At 39.3% G+C, this 27,828-nt stretch overlaps 1 protein-coding gene across 2 annotated transcripts in view; it reads left to right on the top strand.

Moving 5' to 3' along the window:
• The first annotated feature begins 7,157 nt into the window (after positions 1–7,157).
• Positions 7,158–27,828, top strand: part of LOC137890518 (amine sulfotransferase-like) — a 21,887-nt gene continuing 1,216 nt past the window's right edge. The window contains exons 1-6 of one of the 2 annotated variants that reach the window (XM_068734634.1): positions 7,158–7,246; positions 18,394–18,555; positions 19,754–19,971; positions 25,877–26,003; positions 26,123–26,217; positions 26,337–26,517. In XM_068734634.1, the coding sequence (XP_068590735.1) occupies positions 18,399–18,555; positions 19,754–19,971; positions 25,877–26,003; positions 26,123–26,217; positions 26,337–26,517 (778 nt within the window). In that variant the 5' untranslated portion in view covers positions 7,158–7,246; positions 18,394–18,398. Of the gene's footprint in view, positions 7,247–18,393; positions 18,556–19,753; positions 19,972–20,066; positions 23,739–25,876; positions 26,004–26,122; positions 26,218–26,336; positions 26,518–27,828 lie in introns of those variants that run through there. The other variant, XM_068734635.1, reaches the window with a different exon arrangement.

Here is a 27,828-nt window from a genome sequence, read left to right as displayed (position 1 = left end):
CGTGCTGTCCAGTTATTTACACTTAGCAGTTAATAGTTGAGAGGAAATGGAGCAGAACAAACCTGGCTGTTCTTTAAAGAATGCTGCACAACAAGAAAACACAATTGTCCATCTGAGAATCTCACAAAGGGCAAACATAAAACCTCAAATATTTGATTGCATAGGTGATTCACTCGTTATCATGTGACACACCTAAATCAGCACTCAGCAGCCATCTGTTTGTAGGAGTCATACGAGAATCCAGACTGGGTCATCTGTGTGTTTAACCAAGGTGTGGTGAGTGATTTTAGGTCAAATACAGCAGGTGGTCAGACAGTTTGGTCAGAGTTTTCTGAGGAGGACCAGCCACCACCTCTAAAATAAATACCACCTCTAGTAACATCATAAAAAAATTATTACAATTGTAAAAAAAAAAATAGAACATGAATATGAAGGGAAAATAATTCTTCCTATCTCTTTCGTCCGTTGGTGACCAAGAGAAAAATGCCTAACAGCTGTCCTGTTGGTGGTATGTACCACCAACAGGGAAAAAACCCCCACAACTAAGTTCTTAAAAGCTGCAGACCCAAAAGAACTGAGGATACAGGCAATGGGAAAACTGGGGGATTCTGACAGGCAGTATCCCTAACATTACATGTGCAGCAAGCATTTCGTCCAGATTAGGCTAACTCTATTTTTGTAAGTTAAACTAAAACATTTCTATAGTATGCAACTTGTGTGGAATAGTGAAATGTGCATACACCAGTAAGCTATGCAGTATTATGTTTATAAGTATCATCATGTAGCTAACTGCAGTTATTTGTTAACACATAGCTAACATTAGCTTGCTAACAGCTAACTTGTCCCATCATCATTTTAGTTGTCAACTGCATCCCTGGAAGACATGTCCTTTGACATGCTGAAATCTAACTTGTTAGCTAGCTACAGGCATTTTGTTAGGGTTTCAGCTCTTTGTTGCATATTGTTGCACCTTTTGTTTTCCCCTACGGGTGGCCTTGGTTTTCAGAATGTGGCGCGTTGCGCTCTGTATCTGTTATTTAGGCTGTCATGTACTAAGTGGGAGACCTTGCTGGTTTGTAAAATTTCTGGCAAAACCATCAAGAAGACAATAAGAGTTGTGTTAAAAAAGGCCAGTGAGAATTTAGTGGCATCTTGTGGAGTGGTTGCAGATTGCAACCAACTGAATACCCCCTACGCTCTCCCCTTTTACAAGACAGCGATCAGGTGAGCCGCAGGGTGCATAACTGTAGTATTGCCATTCGTGTAGAGGCCATATTTACCATAATGACACTACTTAAAGAGCAACGAAAGTCACACAGCGGCTGGTGATACCCAATTTTTGCACTATGCTGCTCACGAGAATTTCACAAGTGTGTTGGAGAACTACAGTGGCCTTCATCAGGCTCTCTCTACAGCCAGTGTTTGGTTTGTCCGTTCTGGGCTGCTGTAAAACATGGCGGACTCCATGAAGGGGACCAGCTTCCTATGTAGATATGAAGGGTTCACACATTTGGAAAAAAATAAGAAATTCAGTTTCTCACAGTCTTCGCTATCATTTGCTCATTAGGACTGTTGTGATTAATGGAGTTCGATGAAGTACGAATGGATATTTTTGTCAATTTATTTTTTTCCTCGATTAGTTGGTTAATCTTGTATTCTATTAAAAAAAAGCCCCTCACAACAACAAGGAGTCTTGTTCAAATGTCTTGTTTTCCTGAACCAACTGTCCAAACCACCAAAAAATCTGTTCCTGGTGACAGAAAAGGGTGTGGTGTAAAATGATTTTACCCACTGTTGAGTCTTTTTAAGCTGAAATATAGAATGTTGTCAAACAGAACTTGTCTTTAAAAGTATTTATTCTTGCAAGAAGAGGCACAGTTTCACAGTCACAAGAGTCTGTAGAAGTGTGCGCTACAGATTAAAAGTCATACAAAGTTATATAGAGAGTGATCAAGGGTGGGGACCTGTGTACTGGAACATCCTGTGTCAGGCCACAGCATTTAAAGAAGTAAAAGGAGTGCTTTATCTGTGTAACAACAGACACACAGACATATACGTTTTATCCTTAATGCATAGAACATGTGAATATACAATAAGTACTTGTTATCCAACACAGAGAAGAAGACGATATGTGTGCAGGCAGTCAGCTCCTGCACGGATCACAAATTACATGATGCAAGCTTATGATATCTTGTTTCAAAACAAGTTATAAAACAGTTCAGAATATCATATTTCCATTAAAAAAACAGCAAGATACATTTGAGCACGTACACTAACACAAAGGGCGAAGGTGTACTTAGTTCAGATCAAAAGTACAAGCACTTAGGCATTTACACAATATACTAAGTAGAAATGTACCATTACAAGGGAGGCAAGCATCTTTACTGAAAACTATCAAGGGAGCAATGCAAGAAAAGTGTCGTCAGGGAAAAAGGTCAGCCATAAAAATGGGCAAACAGTCACAGCTGTAAATCTGAATAGAACAAGTGGTAAAAATGAACAGACCCCTACTGTCAGCTCTGACAATCGTGTGGGAGGTTTGTGGACATGCAGTCCAGTCCAGACTCTGTATTTGGACTTGACATAATTTGTTGTTCCTTCAGTCTCCATGCAGCTGGAGAGAGATGGAGTAGTTTTCTAAAGAGGAATGTAGGAAAATGTCCAGATGTGCCTCCACTGACTTGAAGGGGATGAATACTTTAGTGTTTTATAATTAAACTGAACTTAGATCTGAGTGTCGATATTTAGCTTCCTTTTGACGTATCTTAAAGTGTCAAAATCCTAATTGGCAATCGAGTGGAGAGAGTCAGCTGCTTCAGGTTCCTCTGGGATCAGAAGACACACAGGCCAACAGGATTTCATATATATATATGTATATATATATATATTTGATATACATTATATTTTATTCCTATTTTAACAACTGCATCTGCAAATTCTCTCAGGGAAACCTTGAGAGAATTTCATTAAACTTGGCACAAAAATCCACTTAGACTCAAGGATGAATTGATTAGAATGTAGTGGTCAAGGACACTGTGACCTCAAAAAAACAAATTTTTGGCCATAACTCAAGATTATATCTGCTGGCCTAAACAGAATCACAAAGTTATAGCAATTTTATAATTTAATAATTTTTCACAAATACACTACAAGTATTATAATTTTTTTCCCATTAGCTTATTTTGTCATTGCACAGCTCTTGTCTTCCTCAGCTGCTCTGCTTCCAGCCTGCAGTGCAGCATCCAGTGCAGCTTGTTTTAAGTAGAGCTCTTATCCAATCAGATTCAGCCTCTATGTCTCTATGTAAGGAGAGAGGCCCGAGGTCCTCTAGGTCAGGGGTTCTTAACCTTTTTCATCTCGGGGCCCAACTTTTCAAGTACAAAGTGGCCTGGGGCCCATTCAAATATTAACACTGTATTGGTTTAACTAATTGATCGCACTCTTGGTTTGATTTGTATTCAATAACTAAATCAAATTCACTTACAGTTTAACAAGCAAAAACCTTGTCAAATACTGTATTTGACAAGGTTTTTGCTTGTTAAACTGTAAGTGAATTTGATGACACAATGTGATCATCACATTTATTTATCATGTGTATGTAAACCTGCATACAAATACAACAAGACGCCCAACAGGCTAACAATTCATGGAACAAATCAAGGTAATACAAGAACAAATTTAAAGGCCCAAGTCAGGCTTATTAACACAAAAATAACTAATAATTAGGTTTTACTACAGAAAAAAAGGAGAGACTCTCAAAAAGAGAAAAGAGAAAAAAAGGAAATTTGATAAATAAATAATATGTGGTAATAAAATATATACATTCAAAATAATAAGTTTCAAATTAAATAAATTGTAAATAGAATTTAAATAAAGTGCAAGTGAAAATGTAGCCTTATAATCTGCGAATTATATGCTTCAGCAATCTTAATTTTTGCATGGCAGAACCAGAAGTTGTTCTTCATATCTGTGACAAATGAACAATAACAACAGTTACAACAGTCCACACACTGTTATGCGCATTGTTCAATAATGAATTAAAAAGTAGTGTATTGTGCACTTTTATTTTAAAAGTACTGCTATATGAACAAAAGTGCAATAACATTTGGTTTGCACACTTTAAACAAATCAGGTTATTTTTAACAGCAGTATTCCTTTACACAGTAGCAGTTAAAATACAGTTAAAATGATTCTGATCATAGCTATTCAGCTGGTGTTCACAACTTTATTTTCATGTGTGTAATAGATGTAATTTGAAATATACACCTTGAAAACTGCAAACCTATCTACGTCATGTTTTTTAATGTTTGTTAAATTCTCAGAAGGATAACTAAATGATATGCTTATTATACATATTCCAAACAAAACAACTTTAAAAAAATCAAAACAATTTTTTTAAATGAATCATTTTTTTTTTGCTTTTTTTGGTCAGACACATATGCAACGCTGAGTACCTTGTACTATGTGTGGTATTTGTTATAAATGTAGTTGGTACATAGAGTGATAAGAAGCTGTACTTGGAGGGACTTAGGATCCAGGGGAATGTAGGTGAAGCATGGAACGCGGAGGGCAGTAACGTGCATGTGAAGTTATGCCAATAAAGAGTTGAGTTAAGAGCAGTTTGTTCTCACGTGCTTATATGTTTATTTAAAAACACAACAATATGTATTTTGATATTGTCACGTTTGATCCTGTAACGAGACGTGTCACCCGGGGGGGAGCAGCAGGAAGAGACGCAACACACACACACACACACACACACACACACACACACACACACACACACACACACACAAACAGCTGTTCACCGCTCGCTGCCCGGTTCTTGTGTTAAAAATGTCCGCTTAATAATAATACAAAATTGCGTTAATGCGCGATAAAATAATTGTCGGCGTTACTTAATTAATGCGATAATAACACTTTAACTTGCCCAGCACTATTTTAAATACTTCCCCATTACTTTCGCTACAGGCTAGCGGCTAGCTGAGTGTCTTCTTCTGCTTATTGGAGCTTGTTAAACAACTGACTAACGCATTACCGCCACCAAGTGGTGGGAAGCTATATTGTAACTGAGCGTCTCATGGATAACAGTAATATCTCTGGTGTCTTCAATTGATAACCTATGCGGTCCCGCGGCCCTCGCGGCCCACAGGTGCAAAACTGAAAGTTTTCTGCGGCCCTCTAGGTGGCGCTCGGCCCCATGGTTAAGAATCACTGCTCTAGGTAGACTTTGCAGATTGAAGTATATGGGGACGATATTGTTGAATGTCATTGTCTTCAACCAATCAGATCTTTAGTTTGACATGTTGGGCGTTATCTTTGGTCCCAGAGCTGTTTCGTTAGCCTGCTAAGTACGTCAGCATTAACGTGCGCCGTGATTGGTCAGTGGGCCAGCGTGACTTATCAAACAGAAAGCTAGCTAGCAGATCTTAGTGTTTAGTAAGAGTTCAAGTTGAAACATATGTAAGAAGTTATGACATTGACATGACATTTTTAGCGTTTTTAAATGGATTTCTGGAGAACGACATTTCCAGAAAAGATGGACATCGTATCAAAGGGTCGGTCAAGCCCACAGCTAGCAGGATTTGTATGAACGGTATTTCTGGCTGACAGCGGTGGAGAAGCGTTGCACATTTTATGGCTAAGAATGTGTTTAATTTGCAACTGAGCTCTTGGTGTTTGGAGCTGTTTGGAGCTACGCTAACCAAGGCAGCTACATGACAGGACACGCACAAGCTACGTGCTTTTAAAAACTTTTGGAGAGACCTGAGTGGACTTTTTAAGTGAAGAGCAGCTGTGGTAAGTTAACTGATTTTGAGTCTTTACATCTGCAGTAGCGTTTCTACAGTGTTCATTTGTCTATCATGTCGTTTTTATGAATAATATGAATGGCTCGTGCTCTAGCGCCACAGTGTTGCTGGATGTATTTGTTGCTTTGTTGTCATATAAATATATGTGACTGGTTCTTGTGAGTTTTTCTTGTCATTGTGTTAATTACATTGACTTGGACTATATGCATTGTCCGTTAATTACGAAGCATCCCGTCATGCGCGGGGTTACAATTGAATTCGTTCGCTGTTGTTTCGCTGCTAAGCTAGTTAGCTTAGCCCCCCTGAAGACACGCGCGGTGCTGCAGCCTCAGCTATTTTTTGTTATTGTTCCGGGTTTAGAGGTCACAAAGCCTGTTGTCTGTTATGTGAGCGCAGTCGACCGAAAACATTATATTTCCCACAATTTAAGCTTCTGCATTTTCCAAATGCACTAGTATTATTCAAACGTATTGTTCGGTTTTTAAGCCTCGTACCGAACGGTTTAATATGAATATGTGTATTATTACACCCAAGAAACAAATAACCATAGCTGTGGCGTCATAATGAGCTTATTAGGACATGGCTCAAGTCTAGTAGGACAGCAGAAGGCCCAGGTTTAAAATGCACGGTCCGCCACTGGTCATATCAGAGAAAATTACCCTGGTGATGTCGCAGTGATGTCCTCAGGGTTATTTCAGCTTGGATTTACACTTTTTTTTTTTAACATAACACAAACTGGGGGTGTGGAGTTGGACAGATGTGACAATTTTGCAGGCACAAGGGGTCTAATGAAGGGCAGTCAAGTTGCTTTTGGGCGAAATTTAGGATCCAGTGTTTTTCATCTTGCACTATTTCTGTGGCCCTAAAATCAAGGCGTCCCGGCCTGTGCATCCGGTTCGAGCGTCCTTGTTTTTTCTCCCCAGTCTCTCGTCTTGTATCTCAGGACTGTTTATTCTGTCGAGTTTGTTTATGTTCCTCGTACTTTGGAGAACATGCTGTCTCACTTGGATCACTAACAGCGCCGCTTATGCAACACCAGACTTCTTTTTGATTTTTGTACCGTAGCAGTCTCCTGTGGCGGTCGTCAGGGAAGCATAGTGCTAGTGCATTGAACCATGCACCGCTGGCTGGTAAGTGACCTGCTGGGAATTCCTTCCTTCCTTCTCTTCCCCCTCGCTGTCGTCACATAATTTGCTGGGGTGAACGGGAAGCTCCTTCTCTCTTTTTTTTTCCGAACAGCGTTGTTTTCCTTTTTTTAAATGCCCGAGTTTTCAGAGAACAGAAGGAGGCGGGGCCGCCCGCAAGTATTTAGAGCGGTAAAGTGGTGCAGATGAAAGTTGTGCACATGTCTCGATGGTTCACGGAGAGAGGGGATCTAATTAAAACGCTACTGGACAAAGTTGATTCTGCTTCGGACTGAAGAGTGAACAGAGCAGGTACGCAACGCGTTGGTAACTTTCCGTTTGGTTCAAGATGCAAATCGCTTTTTGTCGTTTAAACTCATTCTACTTGGCCATTAAAAAAAAAACCTTTTGTTTCTTGCACCGGTCAATTAAGATTTTGAGCGTGAATACGTCTTCTTTCCAGACTTGTGGAAATAATTCCAAAATAGTCACTTAGGTCTCTTTGCGTCTGTAGCTTTCTAATAAATACCAAAAGTCAGCTTTAGATATTGCCTCGTTCAAATATTGAAACATAACATTTCAGAAAACTTGTAATACAAAAATAAATAAATACTAATAATTATCCTAAAGTAATTAACTGGGGAAGTTTCATGGTGATATATATTATTTTTTTTCACCCTATTCACCTGTAAAAAAACAGGCCGTTTTCTCCAAATTACTTTTTTCTCAGACTCTGCGAAATCTCCACTTCAGCAGCACTTCTAAACCAAACTTTTCAATTTCGTTCTTATCTATATTCTGAAGGTTTTTACGGAGGGATTTCCTCCTCTTCTCTCGCCTAATTTATACAACATTGTATTACTAAAAAAAATATATATATATATTTTTTTTTAAATATGGATATTGGGTCCGTGCATGAAGTATAATTCATTTTCCATTATTCATGTTGTATAATGAAGATGTCAGTTTAGGGGTATTCCCTAATCTTCTCATCGATAGCCCGATGCTGCATAAACGCGGTTAACGTTTTGTCTGTGTTATTGTTGCACTGAATGAACACGTGCAATGCAATTCAGCGCACCAAAACATCAGTTTGTTCCAGTATTTAAGTTTAATAATGAAAATTGAGTAAAGGAAGTCGAGAGCTGTAAACAGAGACAGCTCGCCTTCAAAGTAAAAGTTGCGCGTTTTCAAACGTGTTTGCTCCAGCAATCAATCTATGGGGAGCTAAATTAAATAAATAGACAAATATTCTAAATAATGAACATAATACATTATTTATGAAGTCATATTTTTGCTACTTTCCCACAATTGAACGTGAATAAACTGGGTGCAAACACTGAATTATTTTTATGTAATGATTCATTATATCATCAATGTATTTATTACTGAATTAAGGCTTCTTAAACTACTTGGGTGAATGTTTCAGGCTGTAGTGTTGAGACTTGTAGTGAGTCTGACTGTAGAAAGAGTTGATTTACCCTTAATTTTGACTTTATTGCTGGCTCTGTTGTCATGACAATGATGTCACTAAGCTATTCATCGTAAACTTACTTTTTGCACTTTTAACTATTCTACATAAAATAAAATTAAAAAAAATCCTTTTGCAGGATTGTCCTCTGGGCTGTGTAGAGAGTGCTTCAACATCATAACTTTCCACCGCATAAAAATCACTTTTAGACGGAAGTCTGCAACAGGGTGCACATATTTCTGCTCACAACAGGGGTCTGTATTACAATACTTATTACCAATAGTAATACAATATAAAACATTCTTTCACTCTTCAAATTGCTTAACTTTTAACAAATTACAGAGGTTTCCTACCTGTGTCTGCTGCCCGTTGGCATCATGGAAGCATGGATTTCAGGCCAGCCAATCAGCTCCTTCCCATCTAAAAACTTTATTTCAGACTCTTTTGTCATCTATTATCAAGTAGTACTAATCATTATTATTGCAGCTTCCTTGTTAAGTGACATTTTGATTGATTCAGTGTAGGCAACGCAGAGACACTGCACACATGAAAAGCAAAATTAAGTTGTGCAATAGCTTTATGAGAGAAATATTAGATCTGCTGGTTCTATGGCCTCAGTATTTGTCCTCAAATACATGTGTCAAAGCTTGTCAAAGCACAAGACGTTTCATGCTACATAGTCATTTAAAATGGTCAATACACTGTAGTTAATTAACAGGTTCTGGGTTTCATTAAACAACTTTTAATGAACAATGAATTGCTCCTGAACAAAGTCGCCTTTTCATATTGAGATCACAAAAAGTACTAATATCACATTGTAAGAGTTCCCTGAAAACTTCCCTGATTATACTTGTTTTTACACTTCTTGTTCAAGTTGTCAAATTTAACAAGGAAGCTGCAATAATAATGATTAGTACTACTTGATAATAGATGACAAAAGAGTCTGAAATAAAATAGCCTTAATTTAAATAAATAAATTGATAATATAATGAATCATTACATACAAATAATTTTGTGTGTGCTCTGCTTCCAGCCTGCAGTGCTGCTTCCAGCACAGCTTGTTTAAGTAGAGCTCTTATCCAATCAGATTCAGCCTCTATTTTTCTACGTAAGGAGAGAGGCCCGATGCCCTCTAGACCTTGCAGATTAAAGTATATGGGGACAATATTGTTGATTGTCATATTGTTCAACCAATCAGATCTTTAGTTTGACATGTTGCGCGTATTCTTTGACGTGCCAGAGCTGTCTAGTTAGCCTGCTAAGTATGTCAGCATTAACTTGCACCGTGATTGGTCAGTGGGCCAGTGTGACTTTTGGCAAACAGAAAGCTAGCTAGCAGATCTTAGTGTTTAGTAAGAGTTCAAGTTGAAACATATGTAAGAAGTTATGACATTTTTAGCATTTTTAAATGGATGTCTGGAGAAGGACATTTCCAGAAAAGCTGGACATCGTATCAAAGGGTCGGTCAAGCCCCCAGCTAGAAGCCCTGAACCAGCATGGAAAAGGATTTGTACGAAAGGTATTTCTGGCTGACAGCGGTGGAGAAGCGTTGCATATTTTATGGCTAAGAATGCGTTTCATTAGCAACTGAGCTTGTGGTGTTTGGAGCTGTTTGGAGCTACGCTACGCTAACCAAGGCAGCTACACGACAGGACACGCACAAGCTACGTGCTTTTGAAAACTTTTGGAGAGCTCTGAGTGGACTTTTTAAGTGAAGAGCAGCTGTGGGGTTATTGTCCAGACAGTTGATTGTTGGGCTGTTGTTTCCCCCGCTAGCTTAGCTGCGGTGCTGCAGCCTCAGCTGTTTTTTGTTATTGTTCCAGGTTCAGAGGTCACAAAGCTTGTTGTCTGTTACGTGAGCGCAGTCCACTGAAAACATTATATTTCCCACAATTTAAGCTTCTGCATTTTCGAAACTCACTAGTATTATTCAAACATATTATTCAGTTCTTAAGCCTCATACCGAACGGTTTAATATGAATATGTGTATTATTACACCCCTAGAAACAAATAACCATAGCTGTGGCGTCATTATGAGCTTATTAGGACATGGCTCAAGTCTAGTAGGACAGCACAGAAGGCCCAGGTATAAAATGCATGGTCCGCCACTGGTTTGCGCCCATTATTCACATTCAATTGTGGGAAAGTGGCAAAAATGACTTAATAACAGTCATTTATTATGTTCATTATTTATAGTATTTGTTTCTTTAATTAAGTTCTCCTTAAATTGATTGCTGGAGCAAACACGTTTGAAAACGCGCAACTTTTACTGTGAAGGCGAGCTGTCTCTGTTTCCGACTCTCGACTTTCTTTACTCTGTTTTCATTATTAAAGTTGGATAATGGAATAAGCTGATGTTTTGGTGCGCTGAGTTTCGTTGCACGTGTTCATTCAATGTAACAGACAAAGCGTTAACCGCGTTTAGGCAGCATCGGCTATGAACACATTTACATTAATACAAGTAGACCAATGAGATTAGGGAACACGCCTAAACTGACATTGTTTATTATACAAAATGAACAACGTGAACAATGGAAAATTAATTATACTTCGTGCACAGACCCATTAGCCATATTTTTAAAAACAACAAAAGAATTTTATTTATTTTTTGACAAATGTTTTTATTGTCTTTTCCACAATACACAAACACACGACAGAACAAGGCACATCAAAAGGTACACATAGACACTTGGAGATATTTCAAATAAAGATATCAGTGGCATGTTTTGTTGTTGGGCGTCACTGACTGTTTCTCAGCAGAAACAAAAACAAAAATAACAGTAAAGGGTGACAGATATGTACATGCACAGATAGATACATATTATACCCCACAAATAGAATGTTCCCACATTCCCTAATGTGACCAGTGAGAGAAGACAGAAAAAAAACGGAGAAGGGAAACAAAAAAAGGGGAAACGGTAGACTACAGGGTTACAACAAAATTGTCCCCCTCCAGAAACTTCATAAATGAGCCCCAAATCTTTGAAAGGTGTTATATTTCCCTTTAACTACATATGTAAGTTTCTCTAGGGCAAGGCACTGTAGCAGTCCCTCTATCCAATTTCGTTTGCTCGGCCTGTGAACAGATTTCCAAGCCATTGCAACTTTATGTTTAGCTTCAAGAAGACAAAATATGACCATCTTCTTTTTGCTATTGTTAAGTGTACAGTTTACATGACTTCTGGTGACTAGTAGTTCTCTTGAATACCTATGTTGAATACACTTATTGTAAGTCGCTTTGGATAAAAGCGTCTGCTAAATTACTTTAATGTAATGTAACACAATTGTAATAATCTCTTTCCAGAAATCTTGAATGAGGGTGCATTCCCAGAGGCAATGAGACAAGCTACCTTTATGTATACCACAAACAAGCATCCGGTGTATTGGGGTAAATGTGATGGAGTAACTCTGGAGTAATGTATGTTCTCATCACCTATTTATACTGGAGAAGCCTGAACCTTGAGTTTATTGTTTGGACTTGACACTGTAGACATATGTCCTGCCACTCTTCTACAGTGATTTCTTCATTTAGGTCTGAACACCATGCTAGCTTTTTGTCATCTGAGGATTCTTTTGCTGCAGCTATGATAGTCTGATAAAACTTTGAGATCAGTCCAGCTGATCCATAATGGTTTAGAGCTATCTTTTCTAAAGAATTTAGAGAGAGGAGATTTACAGAGTTCTGTGTCTTTGTTATGAAGCTTCTTATCTGGAGATACTTGAAAAAATGTTTTGTAGCTATGCTAAACTTTTGCTCGATCTCATTAAAACTTAAAAGAGTATGAGTATCATAATCATACAAATCTGAAATCTTTCCGATACTTCTGTCTGCCCATAACTTAAAACCAGGGGCGTTAGTACCCGGCGTAAAGTTTCTGTTCCTCCAAATAGGTGAGTATTGGGATAGAGGAGTTTTTTCCCCAAGATAACTTAACACCTCATGCCATACTGTCAGCGTATTTTTAACAAAGGGGTTTGCAGTGTGTTTTTTCAAAGTGGCTAAGTTAGCTGAAAAAAGGTAGAGATATAAGGGGATTTTGGAAGTTGTGGTTTCTTCCATCCTTATCCAGTGCAGCGTTGATTGGTGTTCAAACCAATATGAGGCTGCTCGTAGTTGGGCAGCCCAATAGTATCCCTGGAGGTAAGGGAGTTTTAACCCACTTCTGTCATATGGTAAGTATAACAGGGTCATGCGCAGTCTTGAGCGTCTATCGTTCCAAATTAATTTACAAAAAAGCTGTTTCATTTTAGTAAAGAAATTAGGAGGAGCAAGTGGGATGGTTTGAAAAAGGTACAGCAATTTAGGAAGAATATTCATCTTCAGAATATTAATACGCCCAATTATGGAAATTGGCAAAGATTTCCATCTATTAATAGATTCAACTACTTACTCAGTCACAGGGTTATAGTTAGTAGGTACCATGGATTCTATTGTTGGCGTGATTTTAACACCGAGGTATGTAAAGCTGCCCACAATGTTCCTAAATGGTGTATTTAGTGGTGGAGTTAATCCCTCAGATTTTTTCAAAAATAGGATTGTAGATTTGGATGTATTAACCTTATAACCTGAGAAACTACCATATGTTTCTATTAAACTTCATAAAGAAGGTATAGATTGTTTCAGGTCTGTCAGAAAGAGCACTATATCATCAGCAAATAGTCCTATTTTATTCTCAATATCATTAATTGTGATACCAGTTATCTCACTATTGCCTCTAATTGCAATTGCTAGAGGTTCAATGGCCAGGACAAAAAGAAGAGGAGACAAGGGACATCCTTGTCTTGTACCTCTACAAAGAGAGAGCTGTTTTGATACCATATAGTTGGTCATTACTGAAGCGCTTGAGTCGTGATATAAGAGTTTGATCCAACTAAGGAAGTAGTTGCCTAATCCAAAACGGTTAAGCACTTCGAATAGGTATTCATGCTCAACCCTATCAAAGGTCTTTTCCGCATCAAGTCCTATCACAGCCACATCAGGTATTTCCTTCTTGGCATATATAATGTTCATCAGTCTACGAATATTGTGAGAGCCCTGTCTTCCTTTAATAAATACATTTTGATCTAAGGCCACAATAGATGGCAAATGTTTCTCCAACCTTCTGGCAAGCAGTTTTGGGTGCAATTTTAGGTGCTGTTTATTAGATATGCTGCTTGTATAGCTGATCATTTGGCCTCGTATGTAGGCCTTGAATGCCTCCCATCTTGTAGACGCTAATGTTTGAGTAGTATTGACTTTGAAATAGACATCAATATTGGTTCCAACAAATTTGAAAAACTCATTATCATGTAACCATCGTGGGCTCAATCGCCATATAGTGGGACCCTTATTGGCTGCTTTGACAGTGTAATTGACTAGTAGTAAAGCATGATAGATAGATAGATAGTAACTTTATTGATCCCGCGAGGGGAAATTATTTAGTTGCAAGCAGCAATAGCTTACAGAGCAGCAATAGGTTACAGTAAAAATCTTAATATTATTTAAAAAAAATGCACGTCAATACACAATATATACAATTATAATAACAGAGTAAAGATATTATATAAATAATGCACACTATATACACAATGAATAGAATAACAGAATAATATTAAATCAACTAAATAAACAGTAGTGCAAAGATTTAACCAACAGTGAATGATTTGGCCCGAGGTGATTTGTTATACAGTCTTATAGCAGTAGACAGGAATGTTTTCCTGTACCTGTCCTTGTGACAGCGGAGCTGGATCAGTCTGTTGGAGAAAGTGCTCCGCTGTCCCTGCAGTAGGGGGTGGAGAGGGTGATCCGGATTATCCAATGTAGATAATAGTTTCTTCAGTGTCCTCCTCTCCACCACCTGTTCCTGATCTGAAATGACGATACTTTTATACAATGAGTCATTCACATTAGGTATCGTAGACTTAGAAATGATGAAATAGTCTATGTGGGAGTAAGAATTATGTGTAGCAGAATGACATGAATATTCCCGTCTGGAAGGGTTCTTATGTCTCCAGATATCACAAAGATTTAACTCGCACATAAAGTGTTGTATTACTTTCCTACTTTGCGTATGTGAGGTGTCCACACCTGATAATTTATCCAGTGTTGGATTAAAAGTACAGTTAAACTTTCCTGCCATACAGATGTGACCATGCAATGTTGATAAAGTTAGGAACAGGTTATTATAAAACTGTGTATCATCGTTGTTAGGACCATATAGACATCCTAAATTAATATCTTGATTTAGTAAAGAGCCCTGGACGATAACAAATCTGCCTGCTGTGTCTTGTATGGTATTGTAAACTCATAATGGAACAGATGAGTGAATAAGTATTGCTACCCCTCTTGCATGAGAGGAGAATGAGGCAGATATGACCTGACCTGGCCACCTCCTTTTCAAGGGGATGTATTCACTGGAAAGCAAATGGGTTTCTTGAATTAAAGCTATCTGTGTTTTTAGCCGTTTTAGTCTCGACATTACTTGTTTTAATTTCACTATCTTCCTAAGACCCCTAACATTCCATGAAATAATATTTATTTTAGTGTCACCACTCATGATGAAGTCAGCAAACTAAGCTTACCTGCAACCAACTTTTTAACCATGCCACATGATAATGTGAATAGTGTGCCTTCAAAATAAACAAGGGCCTCTCCCAACTGAGGCAACAACAGTAGGCCTAGCCTACACCCTGTGCGAATGAACACGCACATCTCCCCTCCCTCCCGTTGACCGGATCCCGATTAGACTGAGCCCTGATCCTCTGGAGGAGCAGTATAGCAACCAGATCTTAGAAAAGATAATACTAAAAATATAATAAGTCGGGCATACTCCGACGAACTGCATGTCAATACGGATGGAACAATATTCGTTTGTGAACTTAATATAATAAAGTATCTTAGTAGTTAGCCTATCTGACTAACTAGGCAAGTCTGAACCTGTCTTATGCCAATAATAATCTTAACTCGCCATCAGTTCAAGCTTACCACAACAGTTTCTCAGAATTCAACGGTGAATAGACCACCTCACCATTCAGCCAAAGTTATCTGATATTTGTTACTCTTCAGGTGATGATCCCTGTTATGTATCACGATCGCTGTTCCCCTTCTTAATCTTCCGGATGAAGTCTTCAGCTTGGGCTAGTGAAGTGAAGTGAAGTGGTGCCAGGTTCTATCATGTAGAATTCACAGTTTTTCTGGGAACATAAATCTATACACCATATGCATTTGGCTCTGTTTCGCTCCGTCAAAAAGTTTCCTCTGTCTTTGGACCTCAGTTGAAAAATCCTGGAAGAACATGACACGGCCACCATCAACTTTGATTTCATCTTCAACTTTGATTTCATCTCCAGTATTTTCTGGTTCATGAATAATACAAAGAGATATCCAAAATCCTCTAATATGTCAATAAAATTAAGATGTTTGAGTATAAAAAACAAAAGTTGAGTTGAGCGCAGAGCGGAGGTAGAGGAAAGACCATCGGAGAGACCCGTAACGTTGTTCTGAAACACATGGCGGAGGCAGAGAAATCAGTACGACCTAAGTCATCCAAGGTATCCAAGGATATGCAAAAGCGACATGGCACGGCACAGGAGAACCACGGTGATGATTCAGCACCTAAAACGTAAACATGTTGGAGTCCTTGATGAGGAGGAAGGGAGTTCAACAGCAGGATAAGTCACTACAGAATCCTACTGTTCCGTTTTGAAGTGAGGAACGTAACGTCCCTCCAATAGCTCTCCTGGTGCTGCTGTTTACTCGTTATCCTGCTTGACAAGCATGACAATTTAGCGTTAGCTCGTTAATAACAGTAGTAAAGCAGGGGTGGTATAGTTTGCAAGACTAAAGATACGTTTTTATTCACTTGCCTTTTCCCCGCCGATTCATCGATTAATCAAAAAAATAATCGACAGATTAATAGATTATTAAAATAATCGTTAGTTGCAGCCCTAGTCACATGCTGCTGGCAGGTGTGGTTGTAAAGCTAACAACAAAAGTATTTGGAGAAGTAGTTGGAGAATGGTTGGAGTGTGACAGCAAAAACTAATTAAAAAACAACAACAAAAAAAAACAAATGAATATACACCTGGGGTGTTGATGTTGGCGGAAATAGATTTGAGCATAGTGTCACAGCATACTCCAGTTCAGATGACAACAGACTTAAAGATAACTCGTAACCCGCCCCTGAACGAAGACTGGCCAATCATAGCGTAGCATCGACCAGGATCCGACAATTATCCGGCTCTGCTCCATAGACTCTCAATTGGTTTAAGATTTTCTTCATTCGTTTTCGCTTTGTGTTTTTGGATTTGGAGCTAGTCACGGTTAAACATCTTTAGCTTTAGCTTCTATTTTTTAACCTGTTTTCACTGCTGAATCTGTTTGACATCCTGGACATATCCTTCAAACGCATATTGTAGACGCTTCTGTCTGCTTCTCTCTGAAATCACTTTTGTTTTTCCAAAAATTACATATTTCTTCAGGGAGTGCAGTTAGTGACAATGTGGGCTCCAAGTGGCTCTGAAAGCCTGACGGCGTTGCAGCAGGAGGCGGGGCTTAGCGAAGGGTCAATATAGCATATTGTATTGCAGGAAAATTAAGTGTGATGTGTGGTTAGATTCAATGGCGTTTTTGAGGTTCCATTTCAAATAGGGCAAACACTTGCCATCATGATCATTACTTTTAATAACCTATATCAGGGGTCACTAATAGGCGGACTGCGGTCCGGATCCGGACCCAGACGTTGTGTATCCGGACCCAGGACCTAAAACCGATAGATAATTGAGAATTATTACATTTTGACGGAGCGCTTTTATTTTATCCGGCGCAGCTTTTTCAGCCTTTACGGCATTTGTTCAGCGGCGTAAATCACATCACGTGATGCAGCTCAGCCAATCAAATATGGGCCAATATGATCAGAATCCTAACATGAATTCATTGACCAACTATGATGTTAAGAGAGATAATAGAGCTGAAACAAGCAGTTTAATAACCACACATAAAGTCCATGCACACCGATTTATCTTGTTAGAAGATGAGAAAAATATAATATCGTGGCTTTTTTGATTGACATCACTTCACACCTGAATGAACTGAATTTAAAGCTGCAGGGCAATACAGTGAAATTAATTTTTCTAAAATGAATTACTTCATTTTAACCTGAGGTGAAATGATTTTATAACTATGCACCATTTCCTCTAAAATCCCATCTGAAATTAGACAAATTGTCTCATGAATGTGATTTGAAGTTAGCTCATGCATGCGATTTTGAAGGGTTTTAATTTTGAAATGCTACATCAGAATGTCCTGGTTCTCTCTGAGAGAAACCTTGAGGTGCTCTGCTATTAAGATGCACATTTTTCAAAAGCTTTCTGTTATGTCAGTTATTCTTTAATCCAGCCCTTAGTTTACTTGAAATGAGAAGAACATTTATTTATGTATTTCTATGTATTATTTATAATCCATCCACTTGAATTTGAAAACTGAGAATAATAATTGTTAAAATATAATTGATGTGTACTTTCTTTATTTGACTTGACAGTTGTTGGCTACACAGATACGTTGTTACTACTACTACTAGGCTTCTTGAATATATATATAGTACTAAATAGCGCAAGTTTGATATTATTGTAATGTTCCGGACCTTTGCCCGAGGACATTTTCTCAATTTGGACCTTTTGGAATGTTAATTGAATACTCCTGACCTATATGAACAACTTTGAAAGTCGAAAAATAATCAAGCAGAGAAATGTTTTGAAAAAATGAAATGAACTGAGATTACGTCGCACCTACATCGTTGTGACATTTAGGTTATCATCACTTTTATAATAATAATACATTCAGACACACAATGAATGACACTTAAAGATGGCAATAGATGTCGCAATCTTGTGCAAACATTGCGGCGACATATATGTGCTTACTGAACACTGTTGTTTTTCAATTGCTTTACAACCAACAGAACACACGGATAAGAATGGGTTAAGGACATGTCCTTTTATTTTGCTTTAGCTATCATGGACGTAAATGAGGTCAAGATTCATGACCATGACCTGGTGACACACAAAGGTTTCAAGTTGATCAACGGGACTCATGATCCAGATGATGTGGACCAGATTTACAACTTGGAGACCAGAGACTCTGATGTGTTTGTCGTCACATACCCGAAATCAGGTGAGAGGAAAACCAAGATGGAAGAGCCCCTTTGTGCACCCACAGAACTTATTTACACTTCATTTTAAAATGCGTCTTGGGCGAATAGATGACCAGAAATTGTTCAATATTTTATTTCTTACTTTAAATTGTTTGCTTTTTTCAGTAATCATGTCATGTTGCAGCAAGTTCCTTAATTCAAGCAGCAAGTTCCTTATTCAAGGGTGCACGACCAAGCGCAGCACGTGTTACTCTAAATGCATGATTCATCCCAGCTGCCAATTTTTTTTATTTTTTTTTCATGACAAGTCATGACCAGTCCTACTCTGCCTCTGATTGGCTAGTACTTGTTGCCTTAGCTGGTTGGGTTGGTTAGGTTTAGGCATGAGGAGTGAGATTGCTTCTGATTGGCTTACCCTAAAATTCTAAACCTAACCATAACCAGAGTAGGGTGGGTCATGCCTTCGCCATAAGAGGTGACAAAATTTGGCAAGAACGCGATAAGAAAAAAGGTCAAATTTTTTTTTCTCCTCTCGAGTTGGTTCTTAAATCTAAGCTGGTTTTGTCCACAACGGTGAAAATTTCGCAAAGCCCATAGAGATATTCTATGTCAATATTGTGTGTCAAACATCATTTGGTTTGCCTGGATCACACCAAGAAATAGATAGACCCGTCTGTATTGTTTTGATTTCTTCTTTTTTTTAATTTGGCAGACTAGGCAGGGGAAGTGCGTTGCTGCCTCCTGCCCGTCAAAAACAACAACGCATTTGATCTTTGCAAAATGAAAAGGACGTGCATTCTAATGCCAGGTGCGAACTTACGTACTTAGAGCCGTCCTCGTGATCGGATCACCCAGGACCAGGTGTAAACAGGGCGACAGAGGAGGAGGCTCCTCCATTAGATACACAGTGGTGCCCAGTGTCCTGCAGTGGAAGTGCACTTAAGGTCAGAGTGATTCTTGGAGCTCTCAGCACAGAGGAAGGAACAAGGCTGATTAGTATGTACACACAAATGTCCTGTTCTTTTGTGTGTTGCAAATTGATTTCAACTGAGAGCAGGGTATCAAATGATCATGTGTTTTGTGGAAAAGAGAAACCAGGACAAAGCTCCAGACAGAGAACAGGAGAGGTGTGCTCACACACACAGTTGACCTAATTGCTGCCATTGGACATGCAGGGTCTGGGAGATGGAAATGAGGCCTGTCTGCTCTGTTTGACAGGGACCATCTGGATGCAGCAGATCCTGTTGCTCCTTGAGGCAAAAGGAGATCTGACAGCCGTCAGCAAGCTCAGCAAATACTCCAATGCTGATCTCGTCCCCTGGATCGAGGTGTATGGCAACAGACAGACGTTTATCATGGCCCCGTCGCCAAGGATGAGAGTCAGCCATCTGCCATTCCAGTTAATGCCTTCTGCTCTGAGCCAGAAGAAGGGCAAGGTCAGCTCTCTAGCCAGGTGTCTTTTTTTACATACTCACTGAGAAAGTTTCTCTTTGATATGGACGCCAGGTTTCTCTATCAGGTGTGTACATGTCAAGCCATTCAGAGTACATCCACACTACTCCGTTTTCGTTTGGAAACGCATATGTTTTGCTACGGTTACACTGAGCGTCCACACTACGCCGGCGTTTTGGAGCAGTTTAGAAACGATCCCGAAGCCGGATAACTTTGAAAACTCCGGGTAGCGTATTCGTGTGGACGGACGGAAACGCATAAGTTTGGAAACGATGACGTAGACACCCGCGATCGACTACCAGGTTAATTTAACGTGGACAACTGATTACAGGCATTGCTGACCTTGTTGTCTTTACTAGCAGCTGTTGTCCAGTTAAAGTCTGCATGTCTGCGGAGGAAACAGCTGTTATTGTAGAGAGAGAGAGAGAGAGAGAGAGAGAGAGAGAGAGAGAGAGAGAGAGAGAGAGAGAGAGAGAGAGAGAGAGAGAGACCCACAGCGCTGTAACTAACGTTAAGTCTGAAAAATAAAACTTATTAAACTTTCCACGAACTGTATCTGTTTGAGTTTATAGAGGAAGATTTGAGAGAAGATCTTAAGTATCAAACACGTACTTACGATCATTAAAGACTACTTTATTACTCTGGTTGCTTAGTTACAAAATACGACAATCTACTTCCTGTTTACATCGGCGCATGCCCAGTGTACGTGAAGAGTCACGTGATATTCGTTTCCCGGCGTGTAATATGGACGGAGATCACTTCGGAAACGATGGCTGAAACGCTGTATGGACGGAGATCGTTTTCGTTTGAAAACTCCGTTCCCAAACGAAAACGGAGTAATGTGGATGTAGTCTCAGTCAGCGTGTAGGGGTAGGCAAATCTTGTTGGTTAACGTCAATCTTTTTAAAATAACACTCGCAGTGTGACGGTACATGTTTAGAGAAACTTGTATTTTCTTCAGCCACTATAAAAACAAACAAAAAAACAAGCCAACAAAATTTGCTAGCCAGTATTAGCCAACATGAGGCATCATCAGAGAATGATCTGCCTCCACCTACAAAAAGTACGTCATGTTTACTAACAGAAATTATGTCACAAATTCTAAACCGGTCCAACAACCCAGTTGCCAGGAAAAAAGGTTGGCATTGTAAATTTGTGCAAACCACTGATATGTTGAATGTCCACGTTTTTGCAATTGTTTAGAGCACTGGTCACCAACCTTTTTAAGCACAAGATCCCTGACCTCTTCCTTGGTGACAGGCAAGATTTACCTATTGAGGCGTTGAGAGAAAAAGACTGTCCAGACTGTGCTTACAACTTGAGGCTTTTTATTTGGCCTAATTGTAATTGAATGAAATCAAACACTTTGGTCCAGCTTGTAAACTGATGTGATCAAGAACACACTAGATTACTTAATTTCAGTGCAACATAAAAAGGAAATTATTTGTTTACCGCACATAATATGAACAAGAAAAAACACATTTGCAATGAGCAGGCTGGATGAACTACCAATATTAACTGTTGTATTTATCAACTGAAGTTACAACACAACACTGACAAAATTCTCAGTCAGTGCAACTAATGTAAGCGCAGTTCAGCCCTGTGACCCATCACAATGCCATCAGAAGTCATGTGACTCAAGTCAGTGTGATGGCTGTGACTGAACACTGTCTGTGAGTGCCTTGTAGTTCGGCTCATAAGCACAGACAGCCAGTCTGAGGCAGTCTGTGTCTGTCAGTAAGCTGGCTCCTGTACTTTGATTTGGTGATTTTCATCTGTGAAAATGCCATTTCCCAGAGGTAAGTTGATCCAAAGTAGGCACTCACTTTTAGTGCACATGCGCTGAAGAGAGGAAACTTCTCTCTGCTGACAAGTCCCCAAAAGTCACTGTCCCTTGACCTGGCTTTCAGCTCTATGTAATTTAGCATATCAACCATCTCCATGTCCACTCCACCTGGCAAAGCAAATGCTTTCTGGAATTTGGCTGCAACCTCCTCTGTATCGATAGGCAGGACTGGGTTTGAAACAAATGCAGCAATATCCTCCATGACATTTAACTCACCAAAACGTCAACTGAACTCTGCTGCCAGTTTGTCCAAGTGCACACAGTACTGCTCAGGGTGAAAATCATAATTGTCTTTGATGAACTGTGACATTTTCTCCAGGTTGGTAAAGTGTGTCAGCCTCCCTTTCTTAACCCTCTTGTTATGTTTGTTTCTTAGGTACAGCAATAATGTTCACGGGTCAATTTGACCCGGTGCATGTTTAATTATCCAAAAATGGTCTGAAACCAAAAAATTCTAAGAAATATAGTTTGTACCTCATCACCAACTCCATTACTAACAATTCAATCAGTATTTAGTGGAATGGAGTTATTCAACCCTCCATAGATCATAGTTCAATTAGGATAACCCACTCGTTTTCATGAAAAATACATGTTCAAACTATTTTTTTAGGTACTAGGTAAAACCTAGATATAAATTGCAGTAGTTTACCATAACATGTATTTATTTAAAAAAAAAAAAAAATGTACATTTTGAAACTTTCTTATTTTCATGGGGTGATGTAGATAAATAGAGATGAGACACCTCTGCCGTTCAGGGTCATATTGACCCGCTCACTCAAAATCAAACCAAATGAATACAGAAGGATTTGTATTGAAAGTAAACTTGATTTATGTTTATTTATAGTGATAAGAAACAGACATTTACAAAAATGAACAAGAAATGAGCTGTGTGTGTGTGTGTGTGTGTGTGTGTGTGTGTGTGTGTGTGTGTGTGTGTGTGTGTGTGTGTGTGTGTGTGTGATACAGAGAGCAGAGGAGAATTGTAAACGCGACCATGTAGAGACAGAAATGACATGCCGTCGTGTAAATATGATAAATAACGATTTAATAAAAGAACAAGGTGTAGACCTGTTCTATAGGAAAGGTAACCTTAAATGACTTCTGTTGTGATCTGGCACTATATAGTACTGCAGTGTTTGCAAGGGAAATGCATAATCAAATCCTCACATTTTTGAATTGTTAAAAAATAATTGCTGAAAAAGGAGTGGTAATGTCAATCATTATATCAATAAATCTGGACTATTGTTCATGCTCCTGCATATGAACTCCCTTTTTCAGTCCTTATCCTGAACCAGTTCTTCAGCATTCCCTCAACGTTCACAAAATGTTCTTTTAGTTAATATGTCATTGTCTGGTTGAGGGATAGGCTACTAAAATACATGGGGTGTGTGTGTGTGTGTGTGTGTGTGTGTGTGTGTGTGTGTGTGTGTGTGTGTGTGTGTGTGTGTGTGTGTGTGTGTGTGTGGCACAGCACACAAGTGTCATGTTGTCACGGTGTGCTTTGTTCAAATACATTTTGGCACTGTCTTTATAATATTTTCGGCAGACAGTCTTGGCTGACGTGTATTGGTGAGGATGACCACTGTATTTCACAATTTATGACACGAATGTCTCGCTTGGAGGAACAGGTATATCAGTTTCCTCATCTGATGGTTCATAATCAGTACCATTATAATCTGAATTGATCTCAAGATGGTCTTCATCTTCAGACACATCTTCCTCTATTTCACTGTCGTGATCAAGGATGTGCTCCAGAGCCTCCACGGCTGTCATCCTTTGTTTCTGTTTTTTTTTTTTTTAGATTTGCTCAAGAACCAGTGGAAAAGGGTTCAAGCCTTGCCACAGACATTTTGGGGTTTGGTGGCGGCAAGAATTTTTGTGCACACTACAGCATCGTCAGAAGTGGTAAGCACAGAAACCCAATATCAAAGGAGACATAGTTCTGATGAAGGACAGTCAGACAAAAAATAAATCAGTGGCCAATGGGAGTTGTTGTGAATGCTATTCCCAGTAAAGATGGACTGCTAAGAAAGGTGGAAGTCAAAGTGACAAGAAATCAAACGGTCAAGATATTCTCCAGACCCATCTCTGAAGTGGTCATGCTTTTCTCCCAGAAAGATAAGGAAACCCAAACAGGTTCTCATTCAACTCATTAACCTCTATACTACAGCATGGGGATCAATAACAGAGCTTAGTCAGGTTACATCATGGCAATGACGTGTCACAGTCCACAGCTTGCTGAGGGCAAAGCCATAGGTGGGATGAATTGCTGAGTGACAGCCTGGTCAACTCACTGTAAGACTGCAGTCCTACATTTGGTACAGTAGCAGTTCTCTTGTAGACTCAAATGAGAAAGGACTGTGGGTTAATATGTACGTAGTGGCATATTTCTTAATATGCTAGGCTGGCAGTGTATTGGAATTTCTGCTCTGAGGAACGAGGACGCACAATAACAGCCTTCCAGGAAGTGTTTTAACGGCCGACATGCCCCCTCATTGTTCAAGTTATGTGATTGGACGCTGCAGCTGATTGGACTTATCAGATTTTTTTCAACATCACTGGAGTTTCACACCAGAGTGAAAAGACAGATAGAGATTAAACTCTAGTTTTATATTTGATTAGTTTTCTGATTCACCATCTGGTTTAAATACTGTATATGTCCATTGTAGACTGAACAACAAAAGGACCACAAACAACTTTCTTCATTTATTAGAAAGATTTATCTTTTCATGATCTGATATTTCCCTCAATAACTTTATTATGGATACAATTAGTCAGAGAGCTTTTTACATAATTTATCATCATTTCCATTAAGTCACGTGAGGCTGATCATTCCTGAGTGGCTGGTTTGATGAGTTATATCATTTAAATTTCCCCCGAAACATGGAGCCTAATAAATGAACGTACACGCGAATAAGTCATAAATATGACGAAACACATTCTGCCGGTAGAAATCGGTCCTGTGTTTATAAACGGGACACAGAACACAGTTTGTTAAACAGGTAACAGGCTACAGAGAGAAAACACCTCTACTCTGGCAGTGATGAAGTGTCTTTATTAGTTATTAATATTATTAGTTACTGTTAAGTACAGTGATCATGTGTGCAGACACAAAAGTCTCTCCAGCTGTTAAAGCCAACTGACAGCTGATCCAGCTGTGATCAGCGGCCACTGTCATCAGAAACCGACGTCGCTTCACATGACGCAACTGAGGAAAGGACCTCTCATGTATATATTTCCTCATTTCCGCTCTCCTCGCATGTTTTCTTTGGAAAAGTGAGGGAAAGGGGGATGCAATTAAGAGACTTGGGATGTACCCATAGCAGCTGAGTGAGCAGCTCAGTGTTCAAGCCTTAGAATCCTGTGTCTTCCACAAAATTGGCTTCATCTGTAAATCAGCTACTATTTACATTAATATTTCTTTGGTTTGACTACAGTATTGTTGATGATGTTAGTTTACTCTCATCTACATATGTACGTATTAGTATCTAGTGGTTAAAGCATTGGTACTTGTGTAAATGTTATTTACTGTTGTATCTCATCCTTCATTACTTCATGCACTTTATTTTATATTCTTTTATATTCTATTGTAAATTTTAATGTTTCTATTTGTTGCACTGTGTTGATTGTTTAATGTTATGCACCACCCGCCATGACAAATTCCTTGTATGTCCAACAATAAACGGATTCTGATTCTGAAATACTTTTAAGCACCTGTCCACCTTGGTTTATGATAGTTGTCTTTTATCTACTCATGTACTAGAGATAATGTTTAGTACTTACAAAGGCACTTACTTTTGGTATTGTTGTGCTCTTTTTCAGTTTAAAAAAATAACATATTTTCCTCCATTTAATCCTGCCAAATGCAACAATCCGTCTGTTCCTTGGAGAATACGGTGCTGGAAAATATATTGTCAAGTTGGCTGTATAGCTGAAAAATAAGTTTCCTAAAACAACTTTTAGTGAGGACAGCATAGTCAGTCTGTCCCCAATAAACAAGATAGAGGTATAAACCGTTGACACCCAGACTGTTCCTCTTTTAGGTGATCTACGTGGCAAGAAATCCCAAAGATGTCCTTGTGTCTTACTTCTACTTCCATAAGGTTGCAAACATGTTGGAAACTCCAAGGGATTTCGACGACTTCTTTGAAAAATTCATGAGAGGAAATGGCAAGTTCTTCTTCTGTCACTTGCAAAATAATGGGGCTTGTGACATTTTCTCTGCAGTGCAGCTCATGATGATTGTCTGCAGTGTGGTGGTGGTAACATTTATGTTTTATTCATTGCAGTGTTTGGTAGCAGCTGGTTTGAGCACATTAAGACGTGGTACTCGCACAAGGATGATATTAACATGCTGTTCATCACTTACGAAGAGATGATTCAAGTAGGAGCTGAAATAATTTAAATCTGAAACTGTAGGCTTGTGTGATGAAAGATCAGTCTGATTTATAAAAAAAAAAAATAGATCTTTAGAGCATTTATGCTACTGTGCTTTATGTTCAGGACTTGCACTCAGCAGTGGAGAGGATCGCCTTGTTCCTGGGTAAAGAGCTGGCCGATGAGCAGCTGGCCGATGTGGTGAAACACAGCACCTTCAACAACATGAAGAATATCCCACAGGCCAACTATGAGCGGGTGCCAGGTGAACTGCTCAGCCACCACCAGGGAAGATTCATGAGGAAAGGTAAGAGAGTTTACTGCTTCACATGCGCACAGGAACTGTGTTGTGGCTCACTTTGCTCAACCGCTAATTGATAATGATTAAAACCAAGACAAATTCACCTGGCAATTCAAGTTGCAGAACTTTAACGAAAAATAATTCATAACAATAAAAAAAAACTTGGAAACGTGATCATAGACATGTGCAGGCCCTGTTTTTCCAAAATCATGTTCAGTATGTAGCAATGACGGATGAGCCAGCGGCTAGCGGCTAGCAGCTAACGGTGCTAACAGCATGAACGGTGCTAACAGCATGAACGGTGCTAACAGCATGAACGGTGCACACAACGGTAACAGTGCTGATGGAGCTAACAGTGCTTCAGTGATGCCATGTATCAGCTGCTACCACCATATGAGTTCCCAAAGGACTTTCAAGCAAATTTGCCATAGTGGCCTTCTGCTTCATCTGGTGCTATAGGGCCCAGGGAGGCGGGGTTAAAGGGGTGGGGGAGGTGGATCTTCTGCGGCAGCTGTGCTGATTTTTTTGGCTTTGACTTTTTATGAGGTCGGTTTACAACACACACACAGAGGGAGAGTGACTTCATTCTCTGCTCAAGTAGACATTACACCACTATAGCTTTGTATATCTAATGGTGAGTTCACACCAAACGCGACGCAAATTATTCGCGCCGCCGTAATCGCGTGATTCGCGCCGCCGGTCTCGCCGGGGACCATTTGCGTTCATTCGCTTGAATCGCGCTAGACGCACCGGAGAGAGGGCGTGGCTTATCGCCCTGGAAACCGTTCAACTGTCCGCCATCAACCATGGACAAAATAACCTATATTTCTGCTTAGTACGTGTTGTGGAAGTCCCAGATATCCCGGGAAACTAAACGCCATCATGTCTGGGTTCATAACATAGTCCGGAGGAGCTCCGTGGATTTTATCGAGCTTTATTCACTGTGTCTAGCAAGCCACATGTCGGCTGGTTTACTACAGCTGTATGAACTCAAAATAAACCGATTTGGCTGTGATTTAACTGCAATAAACGGACAAATAGGGATGCCGAAAGTTATGTAATAACGCCGATTTGTAAAAAGTCTGAATTAATGTTCTCTCCGCAGGACGACAAGCAAATAACTTTTAAAAAGCTTGTTATCTCAATGGAGCTTGGATCGATCAGTGCTAGGCTAAGTTAACGTTGTAGCAGCTCCATCAACACTCAAAATAATGTCATGTAGACGTAATTACGGCAGCGTCTTTCATTGTTTGTACCATATGATTTATACACACACATGTATACACATAGTTTGGTCCGGTCTCTATTGATATGAGC

The sequence above is a fragment of the Cebidichthys violaceus genome, unplaced genomic scaffold (genome assembly GCF_023349555.1).
Source record: "Cebidichthys violaceus isolate CVI_PGR_0920_01 unplaced genomic scaffold, fCebVio1.0.p SCAF_65, whole genome shotgun sequence".
Lineage (NCBI taxonomy): Eukaryota > Metazoa > Chordata > Actinopteri > Perciformes > Stichaeidae > Cebidichthys > Cebidichthys violaceus.
The sequence above is the reverse complement of the archived record's forward strand: the minus strand, read 5'-3'. Positions and strand labels throughout refer to the sequence as shown.